The sequence below is a fragment of the Grammomys surdaster genome, unplaced genomic scaffold (genome assembly GCF_004785775.1).
Source record: "Grammomys surdaster isolate TR1022 unplaced genomic scaffold, NIH_TR_1.0 134, whole genome shotgun sequence".
Taxonomy (NCBI): Eukaryota; Metazoa; Chordata; class Mammalia; order Rodentia; family Muridae; genus Grammomys; species Grammomys surdaster.
The window spans coordinates 3600251-3620735 of NW_021604592.1; the positions used below are offsets into that span (position 1 = coordinate 3600251).

Genomic DNA, 20485 nt, shown 5'->3' on the forward strand with positions numbered 1-20485 from the left:
ACCTTAAGCACAACCACTGCCCAGCTAGGCTGCCTCCTAGATTCTTACCTAAGAAAAGATGAGGTAGTTATTTATGGTTTCTATGTTTTTTTAATATTTTTGAAATAACTTGCTATAAGAGAAGAGATACATACATCCTCTTAATTCACTTGAGTCTTAGTAACATCATCTCTTGAGGAAGCTGTACCCTCCCACTACCTCGCATTCTTCAGTCTTTACCTTCTTACCCTGCTTTTTCCTTTTGCACAAAACAGTATTTGGCATCTATGGATTATACCTCTCCCCAGATTAAAAAGTAGATACCAATAGGGTTTATTCCAGTTTGTTGGCTGATGAACGTAAACTCTAAAAGAGACTGTCATTTATTAGAAGTAAAAAATAGTTTATTAAAGAAGTAGTAACTACCCAAAGATGACTGACTGCCCAGTGATAAAGATGATCAGATACAAATCTAGCTACAGGTGTATGCTATGGATGGCTGCAGGAGAGACATCGAGAGACATAAATATTTGGTAACTGGAAGCAGAACAAATCTGTGCTCAAATGGCATGGGCTCCAGAATACAGGACTTTTGCACAGAACAGTACACTGTGCTTCATATACAGAAGGAAAGGTCTCCTACCCTGAGGGTATACTTATTTCACAACATACTGTCTTGCTCACCACATTTTAGGGCACTCTACTTTGTTTGCAGCAATGAGTGACCTACCAACCTCCATCTGCATTTAATGTAAGCTACAGATTGAGACCTCTGATACTACTGAGTCCTCTTCTTAAAGTCCTAACAGTGCTTGCAATTCACAAGTCTCAAGTGCAAGGTTACAGCATCTTCCCACACTCACGTTACCTCCAGAGTCAGGTACTGACTTCAGTCCTTGAGACTTGGAAAACATTCCCAACAATTCGACGGTTTAAGAATAAAATCACCATGGTCTCCATGGCCTTACACCTCCCATTCCCAATTCTCTATCTCAGTTAGAACCTGATCTGCCTGGATATGCCTCAGTGCTCTTGTCTTCCGAGTCATGTAGGAATTTTACATGTTCTATTTTATCATCATCTATTTGCCTTCGGATCACAGCGATTCCTTTCCAGTCACCCTAGCTTGACTAGATCTCAGTATAAAACATTTTTTCCTTTAAAGCACATTTCATCTTGCAACTATAATATTTAATTAGCAAGTGGGTTCATACACTTTAATCAATAAATCCCACAAAGTCAGAAACTGTCATCTAGGTCAAACCTGCAGCAAGCACTTATAGAATAGCTGGTGCGTGCGCAAGTAAGCAAACTGTGAGCAGGTTGTTTGGCAGAGAAAATGACTGGTGGTCTAATTCCTCTATGCATTCTGTGGCATGCTTTAAATACACATCATGTCAGTCAGGAAGGCTGGTTGAATTTTCCATGCTTGGATACACTGGGAAGCCATATTGCAGAAAGAATCATGGGAAGAGATGTGAGCAAAGCCAAGTACTGAGACTAGGAGCCACATCTGGGGGTGCAGAGCTGGATAAGAGGTGAACGAAAGGTCCAGGGTATAATGCAATGCCAGGGAACCCAGAAAAACCCTGGAAAAGAAGGAACAAAGGAGACAATGAAAGAATATGAAGTAAAGCAGACTTCAAAGTTGTGAACTTCAGTCACTTTCATAATTCATCCATTAAGTAGTAGAAGACAAGAAACTTGTACATTTGAGTGGGAGACAGGAAAACATCCCAGAGGGAATGGACACCATGAATCTTGTCCAAAGGCAAAAGAGAGATTCATTTTTGTTAGTCGGGTAATTGTATTCTCTAGTTATTCCTATTATCTGTGATGTTCTTAAAGAATGAACTATACATAGTTCCCTACGTGACCAATATGATACTGTGTGACACTGATAGGTTGTCTCATGAACTGTCATATATCTTAATCACATGTCCTTTCACAACAAGAGTTACCATAGGCAGGCAAATATCAGCGGCATGAGAACTAAGCATATGTATCCACTGATGAACAGGTACTATCTCTCTAGAGATCTTGGATCTTGGACACAGTTTCATTTCACTGGCACAATTACTCTGTGTTTTGTGGCTTATAATTTTCTTTCTCAGATTAAGGGGTTTAAGCTGAGAAGTGGCTAGACTAATGACATAGTGCCTCTGGGGAAAAAAAGAGCAGAAAACTTAAGTCTTTGATCTCAATGATAATGCTAGTTTATTTATTTCTCTTACACCCACCCATTGTGCACCCTAGGACCATCTGCTGGGCACTGCCCAACACCTGTGGTGTTACCAAACAGTTATCTTGTGAAAATTCCACACAAACCAATTCAGCAGGGCATTATCAACCTGACATTGGAGAGCGTCTAACATATCCTGGGTGTTAACTTTTCTCTACATTTTAGTGAAATTTAATTGTACCTGGCCTTCTTTTGGAGTATGCTGAAATACCACTCTTCTCATTCATCTGCCGGGCTCATATTCCAAAGAGATAATCGAAATCTTAATGAAGTCACGGGGAGCTAATACCAAAATTGAATGTGATGACTATAAAGAAGCAGCATCTTTAGTCTGCTCAGCTGTCCAAATAAGATTTCAAATATATTTTTTCTATAGAAGCACTTAATATGCACAGCGCTGCTGATCTGAACTGCACATTGCTTCTTTTATTCAAAAGAATTTCATAACGACTAGAAAAACATTTTCTTCTTGCCAAATCATTGTGGCTATCTATGAGATGGTTCCTGGGAAGGCTGCCAGCATGTCTTCAGGCAGGGAGATACTGAGAATGTACAAGAGACCCACTTAGGAGAGGTGCTTCTTCTCCAGGATAAAGCCAAATAAAATACTGTCTCGTGAGTTTCATAATTTGTAATGCCCTTGAAGAATCAATTTTAGAATGGTTTTTTTCTTAAACTGTTTTTCAGATGTTATCAACCTGTGAATTCCGTAACAATGGTAAGTTGAGTATCATTGAAAAAAATCAAACAATTCTTATTTTTGCGGAATATAAATTATATTTACATTGAGTTACTCTGAATAATCAAAGCCAGCCAGTGGATTCTCTGATAGCACTCCATGTCTTCACTTCCTCCATTCACCAAATCTCCCAGTTCTCACTTCTATTGTTCTGAAGAACAAATTTTCTAGTCTAAGGAAACATTTGTTTGGTTTTCAATATTCTCTATATGTTCCTTTCCCAACAATATGTATGAAAGCAAATTATATTCTGATTAGGTCATCACTAGTGATACAATGACATGCTTTTTCTTATCCTTTATGTAGTGGGAAAATACAGGTTCATAAACTGATCTTGATTGAACATTGAGATAGTCATTCCAAATGTCTGCAATCAGATCTCGATACTAGCTTAAAAAGAAGACAGAGGTGGTGTCTCTCATGCAGTGAGAATATATTTCATAAAACTAAATCCATTTACTATGCTGGCAGAGGAAAACAAATGACTTTTTGCTATATAAAGCTACTAGTAATGAATGCTTGCTATACTAGCATTCCTAATGGGGGACTGAGAGATATCTATGGTTATGTGATACATGTATACATGTGTATGTATGTGTGTATATATATATATATATATGAAAGATGAGGGGATTAATATCAGCAGAGGATTTCTACTCATCTGTGAATCCTAAAGACTGGAAACCACTAACAGCCAACCCCATTCCTTATCAAATATCTCTTAAAACTGACTACAAATTATCTCCTTTACTAAAAAAGCTAATGCAGATAAGAGATGACACATTTAGACCTTTATCAGGAACTTAGAAAAGAGTTCACTTCAAAGGATCCTTCCCTAGAGCTAACCTAAATCTCATACGTCAAATCCAAAGCTCTTAGAATGAACCTAAATCCCAAAACTACCAAAAGCTTATCAAATTTGTTATAGGGACAGAGATGAGTCTCCATCCATTTGAACAAAGATGTTACCCGAAAAACATAAAGCTTTAAAAAATAAATTGGACACTCTCATCACTTGTAGAGCTTCCTATTGGTGGCAGCTGGCAGTAAGTCCTTTAGTTTGCCTTTTCAGGAATTTTGTAACTTACTGATCAGCACAGATTCTCCTCATCCAATGACAAACTTTTCTTGGCCGTCTCACTACTAAGACTACTAAGACTTCAGTAAGACCTAAGGAAGGCTACATGCAGGAACTTGTTATAAACAGAAACACAAAAAAGTAGGTCATTGGAGACTATCTGGATTTGCCATCTATGTGACAATATACAAGAATGGGACCTTAAAAGGAGGAAAAGTCACCTGTTCCCAGTGGAAGAGGAGCAATAGCTTGCTGTGCCAATGTTGACATAGAAGCTGGAGAAGATATTATATAAGCCAAAGCATTATATTTTCCCCAATATTAGCAGGACACCAGAGAGCATGTTACCACCCTCTCAGATCCTAGGTTTATAAAGCATGAACCATGATGATGGCGAGTTATTTACACTTCATAACCCAAGGATCTGAAGCTAAGGAATAAAATTCCAAAATTCAAAATGAAAAAAAAAAGTTTGGCAAAGTAAAACAATCTTAAAAGCAGACAGTGTGTAAGTTCAAGAGAAATGAACCGCATGCTTGTTGTTGAACGTTTTTTCCAATTTATGAATTGTACTTAGCTATTTTTCCACCAGATGGCAACTCTGTGTGGAAAACAGTATCATTGTTTTTTAATCCTAGAGTCTGATCCTCATTACTATGAGAGACCTGAAAGTCATAAATTCAATCACCTTTATAAAAATTCCCTTACCACCCTTTTCCACCAACATAGTGATGGCTAACATTTAAAAAGTGCTTTACAGAAAGCCACTTTGCAGTTGAATGATCAGTGGTTAGGACTAACTTCTCAGAAGCTCTCCCTACAGCTGACATTTTCTCAACTAGTTCTAGTCTCTAGAATAACAAAGAAGCTGTAAATTGGCCCAAGGCACCCTTCACATGTTTAATGGCAACTAACACTCACCTCTGCCTTCCAGGTTAAATATGCCTCAGGTATTCCAAGGGGACAAAAGCATCTCCTCACCCTCCTGGCTCTTTACAACACACAGTTGGTTTTGTGTGCATGGGATCAGTTGGTTCTTTCAGGTCTGTTTGTAGTGTTAGCTTTCTGTTGCTGTGAAAAACCCCATGACCAAAAACAATTTAGGAAGGAATGGGTTTATTTAGCTTAGTTTTCATATCACTGTCTTTCACTGAAGGAAGTTATAGCAGGGACTCAAAAAGCAGCAGACACAGGAATCATGATGAATACTGCTTGTGGTTTGTTCTCATGGTTCATGCTCAGCCAAGTATTAACCAGGCCAAACCTGCTTAGCTACTGAGATCAGATGAGATCAAGTGTGTTCAGGGTACTATGGGCGTAGACTCAACCACTAGCATTCTTAACAGATTCCAGGACCACCAGCCTAGAAGTGGTGCCGCCCACCATGAACTAGGTAAGTCTGCCCACCCCTATTTAAAAAATCAAGGAAATAGGCTGGAGAGATGTCTTAACAGTTAAGAGCACTGGCTGATCTTCCACAGGACCCAGGTTGGATTCCTGACACCTTACAACCTTCAGTAACTCAAGTCCCAAATGATCTGATTGCCTCTTCTGGACACCTTGGGCACCACACACACACATCTGGTACACAGACATACATGTAGACACAACAGTCATAAACATAATTTTAAAAGTTCAAGAAAAAGCATTACAGATACACCTACAGGCAATTTGATAAAGACAATCCCCTAATTAAGATTCCCTCCGGAGAACCTTTGTCTGTGTCTTAGTGAAAACTGAAGCCGACAAGACCTGTTCAACTATTTGTCAGTAACAACTCTTCATGAAACCACAACTCTGTCTTTGGTTTCCTGTGGTATTTTTTCCTTCAGAAGAGCTTATAATTATCTAACATAACACATTATTTTCCTTCCCACTAGGTAGTGAGCCCCGTGAGGGCAATGACTGCTGGATTCGTAGCATAACATTTGTCAAGCAATCAGTATTCACTGAATGAATTAAAGAACCACTGAGGATGCAGGAAAATCTCACAGTCAAGAAGGAAACTAGTGATGAACTTTCCTGTTAGAGAAACAGTGCTGTCGTTCATACAGAAGACAGCATGCACGACATTCAGCTGGCTACACACCCTCCAATAGCTCATTTTGCACTTATTTGGGCTCAGCACCATCCAGTGGGTAGGAAGTCAGCAGCAGGGGGAAGTCTGCATGATTCCCTTTGGAATGGCATCTTTGACCCATTGTTTTAGCATTCAGATATCTGTATGAGAAACAGAGCATCCTGTTGCTGTCACGTTCAGGAGATAACTGGAAGGTCATGATTTCATAAGTCTCAGTCTAGAGTCTCTTGGTCATGTTGCTCTGAGCCAGTAGCAAGGCAGAACAGCATGATGGGAAGTAACATAGGGAGAGCTGCTCTCCCCATGACTGCCAGAAACCAAAATGAGAGAAGGGGCTGAGACCCAATCTCCCTCCATGGGCATACCCACCTGACCAAACTGTCCTCCACTTCCTGAAAGTGACAGGACCCTCCAGCAGTACCATCAACTGAGAACAATGCCTTGTACACAGTGAGCATTAAGGGGCATTTATGATCCAAACCATAACATGTTAAGGCCACAGTACATAGGAACTGGAATCTATCCTCTTCCCCTGTGTGTGCAATGCTCCATTTTTTTTTCAGTTATTTTCTGTCATTCTGATTTGGAAATTTCAATCTGCTTAATACCCATTAATTTTCCTCAGCAGATGTGACGGTGGTGGCAAATGCGAGCTGGAAGAAGCATTTATATGCACAAATCAGACCAACTGCTCACTTGAAATGCACTTAAACTTATCTCAAAACCCTAACGTCCTCACAGCAACTGTTTTAATATTCATAATTACTCTCACTTAATGTTAGTTCTGATTACAAGTGTGTGATGCATTTAGCTAAAAGGAACAGACCCTCTGGTTAGATAAGATTCTTAAAAGCTCAAATGTGCATCCAAGGCAGTGGAGGACTCACTGAAAACATCCAATGGCTCCTCAAGGTTTCTGACTGCAAGCTTACCTAAGCAAGACCTAAGACAGGTGATGCTGATTGTCGTTGCTGTAAGTGGGAATCACCATGACTCTGAGGTGTTCACCTGGGACAGAAACTAAATGCAGGCAACTTGATGGGGGGGGACATTTATTCTTCTTGAAAAGAAGATCTGTGTTTTATGGCTGAACTTAGTGCAGAGAATATCTAACAGCCAAGGAAACTATGAAAATTGCTATGCTTTCAAACTTCATTGAGAAAGGTGTCATACATCAAAACCTTCTGAGTAAATAATTGCTTTCCACACAAGAGAGCTGCCAACTCCTTGGTCAGCACTGCCAATGCCTTTAGCTGGAGTTTTTCTTCCTTGGCCTTACACTTTAAGCTTTCAAAACTGTACTCATACCAATAGTTTCTCCTTTACATAAAACTGAAGCATCAAGCTATTTACAGTGTTGAGGTCAAGACAATGAACCATGTACTACGCTAACTATAAATATAGGTTTATCATTAAACTGGCTTCATCATTTGAGCACTTTCCCCATCTTGATATCCTGACTCTGAGAACATGACCACTGGCAGACCCTGCTATATGAGACTGCAATGCAGCTGCTCAGATGGATCAAGTTAGACCTGCCTGGGATACACTGATAGAATACTTGCTAATATGCATGATACTCTAGGTTCAATCCCAGTAAACTGAAAAATTAAAAATAGGGTTCTAATAGTGACAATGTTGCAGAGTTACTGCAATGACTACATGAGTTCATACCTAAGAAGTATGTAATTGAATCAACTGTACCCTGGGTACTGTACTATAGCTATTATTGCACCATGCCTAGATTACTTACAAGCTCCATTCTGTAACATGTGTCTCAAAGGTTGGAAGTCATGCATCACTACAAACAGGAATATAAGGAGAGACAGGCCAAATAATATAAAAATGAAGATCACAGGAAAATCAACAGAATATAAAACATAATATAGGAAAGAAATTTTTGAGTAAATCATAACTAAGTGCTTATCATGTATCAATATTTTAATGTTTCATTTTAGTTATCTCATTCAATTTCCAGTTGTTCTATTTTCACCTAGAAATTCTACTGTTTCCTCAATTTGGGATTCGTGTGTGTGTGTGTGTGTGTGTGTGTGTGTGTGTGTACTTGTCACACAAACAGGAGGACCTACAATACCTACACCTATACCTACCAATACCCAGCACCTATGTCAACAGAAAAAGTGACCTTGAACTATAGTGTACTCCTATACTTCCAGATGAGGAAGCAGACACAGAGGAATCTTTGGGGCTTGATGGCTGACCAGTCAAGCCAAATCAATGATCTCTGGGTTCAGTGAGAGATCTTGTCTCAAAGAAATTTGGAAAGTGATGGAGATAAGCACCTGACAATCTCTGGCCTTTCTATGTAGACATATATACATGTACATGTACATACATGCAGCCACCTATCTCTGAATACCACCCCCCCCACCTCCCCACACTACACAGCAGTCACCTGATGAAATGGAGATGAAATATAACAAAAGCAGAAAAGTTTCTAAAACCAGAGTGGCCTTAGTGATTAACAATGATGCACCTAAGCGGGTCAGGCGTACAGTTCCTCTTGGCCTGCCAAAAGGACACACCTGGGGAGAGAGGTGTTACAAAGTTGGGTGTAGCTACGACATGGGATGTCTGCACAGATATATTGAAGAAACAGCTCCAATGATTCCGGGTTGTCAGTTCACCTGCTTCTGTATACCCCGCCCACATACCCCAGTAAAACCTTGTTTTGTTGAAAACCAGTTATCTTTTAAGATATTTCTAGGCAGCAAATGCAGTAAGATCTCAACAGTAAGACCTAAACAGTGAGAATCACAGCAAAAGAAACAGATTTGTTTCTAAAAATCCAAGAGGTGCTTATCGATGAACAGTGAAATGGAAGGCTGAAATCCCCATTGCAATGACTGCTTCTCAGAAACAACATGGGAAGACTCTCCCTTTGCCCCTCATGGTTCTCCAGACATTGCTATTCCTCTTCTTGGTTCTTGTCTGCTGTCTCAATAAGCAGATATCTGGAAAGAGACCATTTTAAGTATACAATGCGCCCATCCGGCCAGCCAGATCTCAGTCTCACTAAACTCTATGAAGGACTCATGCTACTTCAAACAGATATTGACCAGAATCTCTTTTTCAGATCATTAACAGACATTCTACAGCAAGACAAAAAGATGCTAGCACTTTGGATTATGTTTAATCAGTATTATTTCAGTCATGTAATCGTAGGTAAAATATACTAGAAACTTTCCTTTTAGATAAATGTTAAGCAATTTATTCCATTAATGATGAGAAAAGCAATCTAATTTTAGATTTTAAAAATCAACACCCTACTGATCATGGGTTGAAGGGTAGGAAACTAAATTCTGACTACTGAAAGAATACCAAACCTATAAAAAAAAGAACTCTGAAGGAAACTCACCATGATGCTGGCACTGTGGCAAAATAGTATAAACGCCAGTAAGTACCATGTCCTCAAAATGGTAGTTGCATTTGGATCATGCAAAATGTATTTACATTACAGTGTCCATGAAAAAAATGGCATTACCTATAGTGCAGGTAAAAATTAAACTATAATAAATATGTAACATCATAATTAATATCTAACAGAGTGGTGTTAATTCCAGGTCCTGGCTACTAAACACAAAATAAAAGAAATGTGGAATAAAAGTGCTTTATAGATTTGTTTACAACAGAGCCTTAGAACATGAAGACTGAAGCTTCTGTTTTGTTTTGATAAGAAAGCAGCTTTGTAGTGCTCTGAGTCTTATTATCAGGTATACACGAGGAACTCAGCACTCCCAATTTCTAAGTTCAAAGACCTGTTCCTCCTTTCCTATCTCCAATACAAACTCTAGCTCACCTTAAAAGAATTCACTCAAAATCCTTGAACCACAAGGGATACACTATTAAATGCTTAGTATCCATAGTAGCAAAAGATATTTTCCATCAGTGAAATGGTGATTACTTAAATGTGCGGATGAAGTCAAACCTAAGCTTGACAGTGATACCCCCAAAAAAGGGGAGGTGGGGAGAAACCAAGAGGATACAGAGGAGGAAAAGGAGAACAAGGTCCCATTCTGAGAGGGAAGTATGAGCAAGTGCCTCATGTACTATGGTCTATTACGAAGGAAGAGCTCATGTAAACTTGTGAGGAGCTGTAATGTTCCTAGAACTTTGGGTTCAGAAAATGCTACAGTACCAGACATAAACACTTCTAGACATCGCTTGTTTTTGATAGTGGTGTTTGAAGGTGATGGAAATGGAACCCACGGATTTGTGGCTGCAGGTACTCTGCTACAGCCCCAAGCCCACACAGTCATCTCTGCAGCTGTAGTGAAAATCTCAGGAGCTGTTAGCCCCAGCTCCCATTAGAGTCCCAGATCCTCCAAGCCCCAGGTCCCAGTGGCCAGCATTCAGTCTACACATATCAGCTCATCTATTCAGGCTTCAATCATCCCCAAAGGGTTTCTGTAGAGTCTCTGAGTCCTTCTCTCTCAAATAGGACACTTGTTACCATACAGGATAACTCCATTGTCCCAAGAAAACCATTAAAGCATGGAAAATTCAGTGGTGGTATGTGTGATTAACAGTCAAACGCTCCCAGGGTCAGGAACACAAAGGTCTGTACATAACAGGAAGATGTGGCTTCATCCTGGCATCTGTTCAAGTTTTGCTGTATCTTGGCTCTGCTTCCCCTGCACGAATATCTTTCCTCCTCTAATAGCTTCTTTAGGGTTACTTTTGCAGCCAAGGACTGTCCTGCATGGAACAGTTCAGAGAATTCATGCTCACTAGGTCTCTCCAAGCACTGCCTAGTAGTTGAAACTCCATTTTTGCCTGAGAGAGTTCAAAGACTCATTGAAATGATGCTAAACTACTATGAGAGTCAGGATAAATTATAATAAATTCTGGACTGTTTTTTTTTAAGAGTTTTAGTACTTTATTTATAAACATTTTCTTGCTATACAGAAAGTTTACATAAAATTTACTAACTGAACAGAACTCTTGACTAAGGATAAGTAACAAAATATTCTGTATAGCAGATTTTCATTTTCAAGAATTAAAAAAAAAACACTGCAACAAAATGACATCCAAATTACTATAGTATAATTAATTTTTACTATTGCTAAAAGATGAAAGATAACTAATGGCTTCTTTTAAGAAAAATATAAATATATATTAATAAAATTTTTACCAAAATAAAACCAGGTATAAACAGATAAGCACAATTTAGCGGGTAAATTTGTTTCTCGTTTTAACACAGGTTAACTAGAAATAAACACAGGTACACTATCAAGAATACATTCACAAAAACTTAAAATTAGCAGAGGTAAAAAGCCACAAAATTCTGCCAGGTTTTCTTTCCCCTGTATTTGAAGCTTGACAGTGAATTTGGAAAATTAGCAGAGTGACAGGAAATGACACACACACAAAAACCACACTTCAAGCAAACTGCTTGTCATCATGAGGACTTGATTTGACAAACAGGTTTAATCCACTTGCTCAAAGGTCACGCTGTCCAAGTGAAGGATGACCGGTTTCCTCTGCTTCAGGAGGCTGGCTGCCAGCGTTCACAGAAGTAGGGTGCTCCTCCTGCACGTGGGTCACTTTACTTGAAGTTCTTGCAGGAGGAAGTTCATTATTTGTCTCTTCTTCCATAGGTGAAAAGGTTCCAGGCAATTCATTTGACATCAGAATTTGCAGAGAGTCTGTTCCATCCTCAATGTCCATCTGAATCCCCAGAGCTTTCAGAATGTCACATTTGCACATGGGGCATGTGCCATGGGCTAGAATCCAGGGGTCAACGCAATTCTTATGGAAAAAATGTTTGCAAGTGAGAATACGAACTATTTCATTAGGCTTATAGGCTTCAAAGCAGATGACACAGCTATCTGCATTTGGATTTACTTCCTCATCCCCTTCTTTTAATATTCGAACTTGCAGCTGCCCAAAAGCTTTCTTGAGCTCTCTTGTTAATCTCTTCCATCTCCTGTCCTCAATCCTTGCCACCCAAAGTCTCCGAATATGATAAAAGGTGAAATATGCTAATGTGGCAGTTGTGACAATCATAAAGGAGACAAAATAGTGATTCAGCCAAATGATATGTTTTCTTCCCACCTCAACCATGACTGTGACATGAACTCCCTTCCGAATCAAATGCAAAATTTCCATACCTTTGACGTTACCAATCATAACTACAACGATGTCTTCAAATGCCTGGTGAGACATGGGGAAAACCTGGTTGCCGGTACCTGGAAAGTTATAGATGATCACTCCTCTGGCTCCATTCTCAGATGCCACCTTAATTTTCTGTGTGAAGGCACAACCTCCCCGCTCAATGAGTGCAATCCACGGCTCTTTGTTCCGTGGCAGGATGAAACTGGTATTGGGATCACAAGCATTTTGAATTTTTCCCTCTGGTGGCACAACGACTCCTGCTACTCTCTTCAAAATGGAGCTTCTTCCGAAGACCCCGGTCTCCCCCAGCTCTGACAGCATGCGGTTCCCCACGTGAAATGATATGTTCATGTACGCAGTCCAAACTGCACTTGCTGTACAACAGTTCTGACTGACAAGCCAGATAAAACTGAATTTCAGAAGCCAGAAAGATGGAGCGTGGTTTTGCCAAGTACCAGTCTGAAGAGGATTCATCTCTGTCTTTGACGAATGACTTTAAGAGCCAACCCAACCAACAGGCACGGCTGCCACATCTGTTGACAATCAATTCAGAACGAGGAAGGAAAAAATATCTTCCAGGTGGAAATAAGATACGCTGTCTTCCAACATGTTTTAGCAAGAGCTTTCTAAAGATGTCTTGAGTTTCAGATGTTTTATTAGAGAGAAAAACTTTGGATAGTAAAGAAATCCCTGTCTCACTACTGTAACTTTAGATACTGCTTACTGTTGCATGAGGCCATTGTGACATAAAAGACCAAGCAGCCAATTAGCTCAGAGCATGCTGTAGGTGTACTGGCTTCAGTGTTTCTAATGTGCTTATAGGCAGTTTGTGTAGCCTTGTAAAATGATTAAATTATGGAGCCATACGAAATGGTTGTAGGTAGCATATTAAACTAAAAAAGAGAACAAACCTTTCTGTCATTGCCTTTAAAAAAAAAAAACCTCAGAGTAGATAAAAGGACAGTGTGCAACTTTTACATTTTCTAAGAAGCAAGCACTTCTGATGTTAAGTTTGAAATATACAAAGAATGATAAACTAGGAATGTGATCAAATGAGCATTAAAAGCAATGGTTACTGTAACACTAATTTTTCATATTTGGTCCCTGTTGATTTTTTTTATGAAGATGCAGATAAGTGATATAGGATTTTGGAAACATTTATTGGTTCTGGCTTGGTTTTGACTTTTCAAAGCAGTGGTTCTGAACCTGTGGGTCATGAGCCCTTTGGCAAATCTGCATCTCCAAAATCATTTACATCATAATTCATAACTAACAAAATTACACTTACGAAGTTATAATTAAAGTAATTTTATGGTTGGGGTCACCACAAGATGAGAAACTATATAAAAGGGTTGCAGCCTTAGGAAGGAGAACCACTGGTAAAGAATAGAATCCTGTTACATCTAGTTTTCTCTCATACTTAAGCCGTTCAACATCACATACGGATGATAGGAACACATATAAAGGACACAACTCTTGTTTTTCAAATGTAACTTGATATAAACAAAATAAAACAAAGCAAACCGAATAAGATTAAAAAGTTAACCAAGGACAGTGACAAGGGTTACAGGTCATAAAGAGATGATGCTAACAACATTTTTTTTAAATCAAACTTAACAAATATCCCCTGTAGAAGATCCTAGCTACCCTGCCACCTCTGCCCCCATTTTTACTAGAAAGTTCAATGGCTTTAAATAACTCTGAAACTAATGAATTAACAAACTTGGCCAGTAACAAATGTTCGTGTATACATTCTCGGTAGGCATCACAATGTTTCCACTTTACTAACTAAAAAGCCAAAGCTAATGGCTTGCACCTTGAACGTAAACATTTTTTCGCCTCTATATACAGGGTTCAAAACCAAGTCATTTTAAACTGGACTCACTAGGACTAAGTAAACAGGTACTTTTTATAGTTTATGAAGCAACAACTTCAGGCAGGAGTGAAGAAAGTTCTACAGACAGAACAAAAATTGGTATATAAGGTGTTTGTCAAGGAAGGTCCCAAACCAAGATAGACTTCTGCCAACCCTCCTGGCTGTCAGCTAGAATTAGATGATAAGATCTTATTATTGAAGACGGCACACACGTTGGATTCATGATAGAGAAATCAATCTGGAACTGAGGTAGATACTGTCTCCTTGCAGCTAGTTTTCTAAGTATTGGAAGGTGCTATGCAGGCTGCTGGGAGAGAAGGGACATCAATGATCTTACCCAGTTGTGAGTCCTGTGATTTACAAAACTAGTCTGCCAGGCCAGATATACTAATATGCAATAGTAACGTGACTATTAAGCACCAACAGCTATGATTGGATTTAACACCACTACATTGGAGGTAATCTGTGTCTGGCACTGTAACCCTGGTGAAAAACGCCGTCTGGGAAAGGAACTGGATATAACACTTCTTCTGTTTTATGAAGTTGGTTATGGGTAAGCTGTCATTTAAATATTGTTTATATCCAAAGCTATCTACTGTTCATAGTCTCAATCAGAGAAGGCTCTGTTTTTAGTGAACAGTGGTGAATTAAAAGTGTCTTGGCTATAAGGAGTGTTGAAACTAAGTGTTCATCCTCAAATAAGAAATTTATGACAGCTCTGCTAAGTCTCAGGAAACAATGTGGAAGAGAGGGCAGAAAAAATATAAAATGAAAGAGAGGGAGAAAAACGTCAAAATACTATCTCCTGGGCAAGCCATGCCATTGAAATGATGGATGTTGGCAATGGGTGTGCACAAGAATTGTCACATCAACAGTAAAGCAGAGCTGGAGGGGAGCCTCAGAGAATCCTACTCCCCACTGCAGAACTATTTCTTACTGATGAATTCAGGGGAAAGGGGAAACATTGGCTTCAGTTACAAACACACTGATGAATGCACGAGGCCCCAGAGGGTCGTTCTTATCTAATAGTTACCCAAATAGTCCTGGTCACACTGTATATGTCATAACCCAAAAGGATTAGTAGTGATGTGAAGTGGAGATTTATAGGATAAGAAGGATATGGGTGTCATAGAAACATTAATCAATGCACTATATACATGCCCAAAAATGTCAAGTTAAAAAAGCTAATCAATTAAAAGGTTCAAAAAGAGTGGCATAAATCAGAAAGATTATTAGTGTGAAACTTTGAGTCCACAGTGGTTGACTTCTCTTACAGAAACAATTACTGACTTTGTTTATATACAAGTCCATGGAGAAAGTGCAAAAAAAGTGTGTCATCTTCCACAGACTCAGCACATGCCATCGACAGTGAACATCCAAGACTGAGATTTTTCACCAAAATCACATACCTTGTCTTTCAGCTTTTCAGTAATACACAGGTGTTTTTCCACCCACCAGACAGGGAGGTAAGAGAAATGAGTTATACATATTATTGGGATGGAAACCAAACATAATGTTTAGCTCTGCTCTCTTGTCAAAGGCCCTAGTGATACTTTCTACACTCTGGCAGACCCTAGAGGACACTTCTAAAAGAAACTGCCCCCATGGCGGATTCACTGGGCCAGGATTTAAAAGACCTCTGGCAAACAGGTGAACTTTTTCAACACTGCTCTAAATGAGGCCTGAGACACTTTAAAACTTTTATTACATATGCTATCCGCTAAAGTAATTAGAACAAAGCACCTGTTCAATCCACAGCTTGGAAATCAGATTTTCTGGCTATTAATACAATTAATTAACCATGACAATATAAATCAGAATCTAATTCTATAGTGATGTGTATTAAACAGAGCTGTCAACTGTTAGGAATATAAAAATTAGATGAAGTATTAAAACAACCCCCCCACACACACGGATAAATAGGTTAAAAGAAAACTTTAAAACTGTCCAGAAATCACCACCAGATTAGTACCTTAATCTGAATAAGCTGGTGATTAAGATGTGTATTGTTTTTAACATTTACCAATTTCTTTACTTGGAGAAAGACAACAATGTCTAACAAAATGACTAAAAAGACAACAGTTCATGGGCACGCTATGGAGCTTTATTGTCAAAGCAGACAAATTTCATCTTCAGTGGCAGGACAGAGGAACAAAGGGTCATGCTTTCTCTAGATGTACAGTACAGTGAGGAAATTTGTCTACTTTTAACCTGTGGAAAGATCTCTAGGCTTCTTAAGGTTTCAGAATGTCGCACTTGCACATGGGGCACGTCCTGTGGGCTAAAAGCCAGGGATCAATGCACGTCTTGTGGAAAAAATGTTTGCAAGTTAAAATACGAATTACATCATGGGCTTTGTAGATATCAAAACAAACAACGCAGCTGTCTTCATTTGGGTCTAGCTCCTTATCCCCTTCCTTGAGTACTCGAAGTTGCAGCTGACCAATAGTTTTCTTCACATTGGCCTTTATCTGTCTTTGCCTCCTGGTGGAAGAACTGGGCGCTCGGGGTCGCCAGGCACAGTACAGGAAAAGGTAGGTGACAGTGGCTGCCAGGAAGGTAAACAGAGACATAACATAGTGGCTGAGCCATGGCATATGCATTCGCCCCACTTCAATGATGACTGTCACATAGACACCTTGGTGGATCAAGTGCAAGAGCTCCATGCCCTTGAGGTTGCCGATCATCACTGCAACTATATTCTCTGTTCCCTGGTGAGACATGGGAAATACCTTGTTGCCTGTACCCGGATAGTTATAGATGATCACCCCGTGTGCTCCCTTCTCTGCTGCCACATTGATTTTATGAGTAAAAGTACAGCCTCCCCGTTCGATGAGGGCCAGCCAAGAGTCTGTCTGATCAGGTCTGCTGAAGTTGGTCAGGGGACTGCAAGCATTCTGATTCCATCCTTCAGGAAGTACCACGGCACCAGACACCCTTTCCAGAGGAGAATGGTTCCCAAACACTCCACTCTCTCCTAGCTCTGATATGATCTGGTTTCCCACCTGGAATGTGATATTCAGATGAGCAGTCCATATTGCTTTTCCTTTGGAGTCAGGGAGGCTAAGTAGTAGAAAGACACTAAGTCTCAACAGCCGAGATGATACAGACCTATGAACTGAAGGAGTACGTCCAAGTGGGTCCATTCCTCCATTAACTGATAGACATGAAAAACAAAGTAATATCTGCTGTAAAAGGAGGCAAAGGAGCTAGCTGGAGCTGTTGAGAGCAGATTACTAAATAAATCAAGAAGGTCTTCCAAGGTGAAAGATACCTTACTCATTCCACCATTTTTACTCTTGGTACTTTATCTTTCTTATAAGGAAAATTCAAGAGATGGTAGATATTACTTCAATGTGATTTCAAGAAATTTATGACTTCCTAATGGGTAAATTGTGACATCAGAGGTTGCTAAGCCAATCCAGAAGTTTCTATTAGTACAATGCATACTGAAATCCTATTGGTCAAAGGGCTACTAAGCAATAAGTCAAGAGGTATGCATTCATACATATGTGTTCATGTCTTCACATGAGATTACATGTCAATATTTTATATCATATATACATATACATGCACAAGTACAAACATTTAACTTTGAACACACTCAAAATTAATAAATAAATGTGGTAAACATTAAGATTAGCATAAGTTGAGTTTTGTTTTTTATATATGGACATACTGAAAAATATCTTAAACCTTTTACAAACTATTCATTCACATTAATGAATGTTTCTGGCCATGTGCTTGCTTTCTTAATGCTTCTATACTGCCCAGTTGGTCACTCCATGGACAGTGGGAATAAATCACTCCAACTGTCTTCTGGCATTAAATGCCAAGCCTGAAGATTTAACATAAGAAATAAGGAAATAATTTTTTTTCTGATACAGACCCACTCCACAAGGCAAATGTATCTTTGTTCATTGAGTCTGTTACTAAAATACCTACTATGTGCTAAGCAAATAATAATGTTGAAAAGACATACTGTAAAAAAACCCATCATGAGCCTACTATCATACATTAAGAGTAAATTTGAAGCAAATAAAAGATATGAATGATTGCATGAACTGTGAACAGAAAGTGCCAAGTATAGAGAAAAAGACAACATGGAATGGAGACCATTCTTAGAGGCTCAAGATAAACTTCTCTAAGAAACTGATAGGCTGATACATGTAAAATGACCTCGAATTGCCAAAGCAAAGTAACAAGACTGGAGGTAAAGGAAAGAGTAGTGAAGGAGGAAAGGCAAAAAGCTATTAGTGTGCTTGGTAGCTCATGTGCTATCCTGAGGACTTTGAATCATGACCCAGGACATGAGAAGCATACTGCCAGTCTGGGGTCTCTTCAACTCTTGTTTTTACTTTGAATCCTTGCCTAAAATCTTTGCACAGATAATACATTGGCAATACTCATTCAAACATTTATCTCCTAGGTATAGGAGAGCTTCTGTGTGGTGGGCTGCAAAGCCTTGAGGACAGGGAAAGAAAAGACCTTGTTTGCTTATGAGGCTCATGCACAGAACAGGCTGTGCTACTGAAAACGCAGGCAACTCAGGAGAGCATAAGTTTTTGACAAAAGCATCCTTTATACTTATGGGACCATAATTCTTTAGTTAATATTTGTTTGCAAGATGAATATTAATTACATTCTCACTTACTACAATTAATTGTATCTATGGGTGGTTCAGTTTGCATCCAAACCATCGTCACAGGTGGAGTTGTCCATGTTCAGAGTATGAACTAGTGTTTGATTCTGTTAACAGTGAAAAAGTAAGAACTGGCCAAGAACTTTAATATTACTTGGGTTACTTGTTTTGGAAGGTGAGTTGTCTTTTATATTTTTTTCAGGGTTTGTTGTTTTTTAGATAGATTATTCAGATGGACTCAAACCTTAGAAGCAGTCAATGACAACCTTGAACTCCTAATCCTCCTGCCTCTGTCTTTCAAGGGCTACAAATATCGTCTTGTTCAAACACATCCAGAATCTTTTGCTGGTTTTGGAAGGGTGAAAAGTTTAAATAGCAAAACATGCATGGCCCAAACTAAGAGTTTCCTTGTTTGGTTGAAGGGAACAATGTTTAAAAACTTATAGGATCACTGAATTCTTCTTGGTACAACATAAATTAACTAAGGCCATGTTGGTTGAAACGTTCCTTTGCCTCTGCAATAGTCCTAGTACAAAATGCTTCCTACAACTAACAGTGGCTCTGAAACAGATGTAATTTTGCCTTTTGAGGGCCTTTTATTTTTAGAGACTCTTTAAAATTATCACATTAACGGGAGAATGTTACTGGCATATCATGGCTAAAAGCCAAAGATACAACTAAACATCATCAAATGCTGACAGTGTCCCCTTAGTGACTTAGAGCCACATAACTCAAAATGTCACAAAGGTTAGAAAGCCCTGTGCTAATGGTAGTCTTAGGAGAGGAGACGTTTCTTCAGAGTTGCTCATCCCTGAGAAACAATAAATTCTAAGCTCTTGCCACACAGTATGCTTTTGTAATTATCAATATATCTGTTAAGTAAGATGCTCTCAGAATGTTCCTCCACTTCCAGTTTTTCCTAACACAGAAACAGAAGAGCTCTCCTTAAGCATCCTTATTAGCCCACAAGGAATGGTTGTCAATTGCATCCATTTTCTCAGAACTAGAGCAAAGAGTCTTCTAACCTGGGGCCAGCATAGCTAAATGGTACAGAAAGAAGGAATAGATAATTGATGCCATTGTAATCTATTGCTTTTAAAACATTTATTCAGCACATGGACTTTGAGTACCTTAAGATGTCAAAATTCGTTACTCTATTGACCCTTGCAAGTAGATTAAGGGAAACTGAACAATCACTCCCTAGTCCAGTAGATCCAATAGTCCAAAAGTCTCTGTTTTTTACATCTTTCTATTTTGCCTTCTAAAGTATGTTGGCTTTCCTCTTAAGTTGGTTCTTTTGATGAACTCCCAGGATGGTTACTGTTCTAGTTATCCATAGGCACACAGCACCCTGAGGTGCAATACAACTCCCACATTCCCCTTTAAGATAAAGGGAAACAAGTTTCCCCTGATACTTATCAGCATTCTCTTAATGTCTTTGGCTAGAACTGCTTCACAAATTTGTTTTTAGTGGATCTATGAAGTGAACTTGATCATTATGATTGACATAAGTAAATCCCAGTTTACCTTATGGAGAAGCCCATTCCTGGCTGAGTACATAAATGGTGAGAGGTAAAGTTACCAGTTCTCTCTACTACCACTGGAGAAAATGAGGAAGTGGAAGGCAAGCACTCAGAGAAGTGGCAGATACATGATCTAAATTCCTGGGATGTACTCAAAGATATCCTTAAATACCCGCTAGCCAGTACAA

General features: G+C 39.1%; 3 protein-coding genes across 8 annotated transcripts in view; all 3 read right to left on the minus strand.

Moving 5' to 3' along the window:
- The window catches only part of Cadps2 (calcium dependent secretion activator 2), a 501414-nt gene that overhangs the window by 322701 nt on the left and 158228 nt on the right, over positions 1-20485 (minus strand). The window lies entirely within an intron of this gene.
- Rnf133 (ring finger protein 133) lies at positions 11542-12978 on the minus strand. Its single transcript, XM_028762529.1, has 2 exons — positions 12253-12978; positions 11542-12123 (listed from the first exon to the last, which is right to left on the minus strand). The coding sequence occupies exons 1-2, from the start codon at positions 12728-12730 to the stop codon at positions 11582-11584; spliced, it is 1020 nt and encodes a 339-aa protein (XP_028618362.1). The 5' UTR covers positions 12731-12978; the 3' UTR covers positions 11542-11581.
- Positions 16221-17446, minus strand: Rnf148 (ring finger protein 148). The gene has a single exon (XM_028762531.1). It carries the CDS (start codon positions 17276-17278, stop codon positions 16367-16369), a length of 912 nt encoding a protein of 303 aa, XP_028618364.1. The 5' UTR covers positions 17279-17446; the 3' UTR covers positions 16221-16366.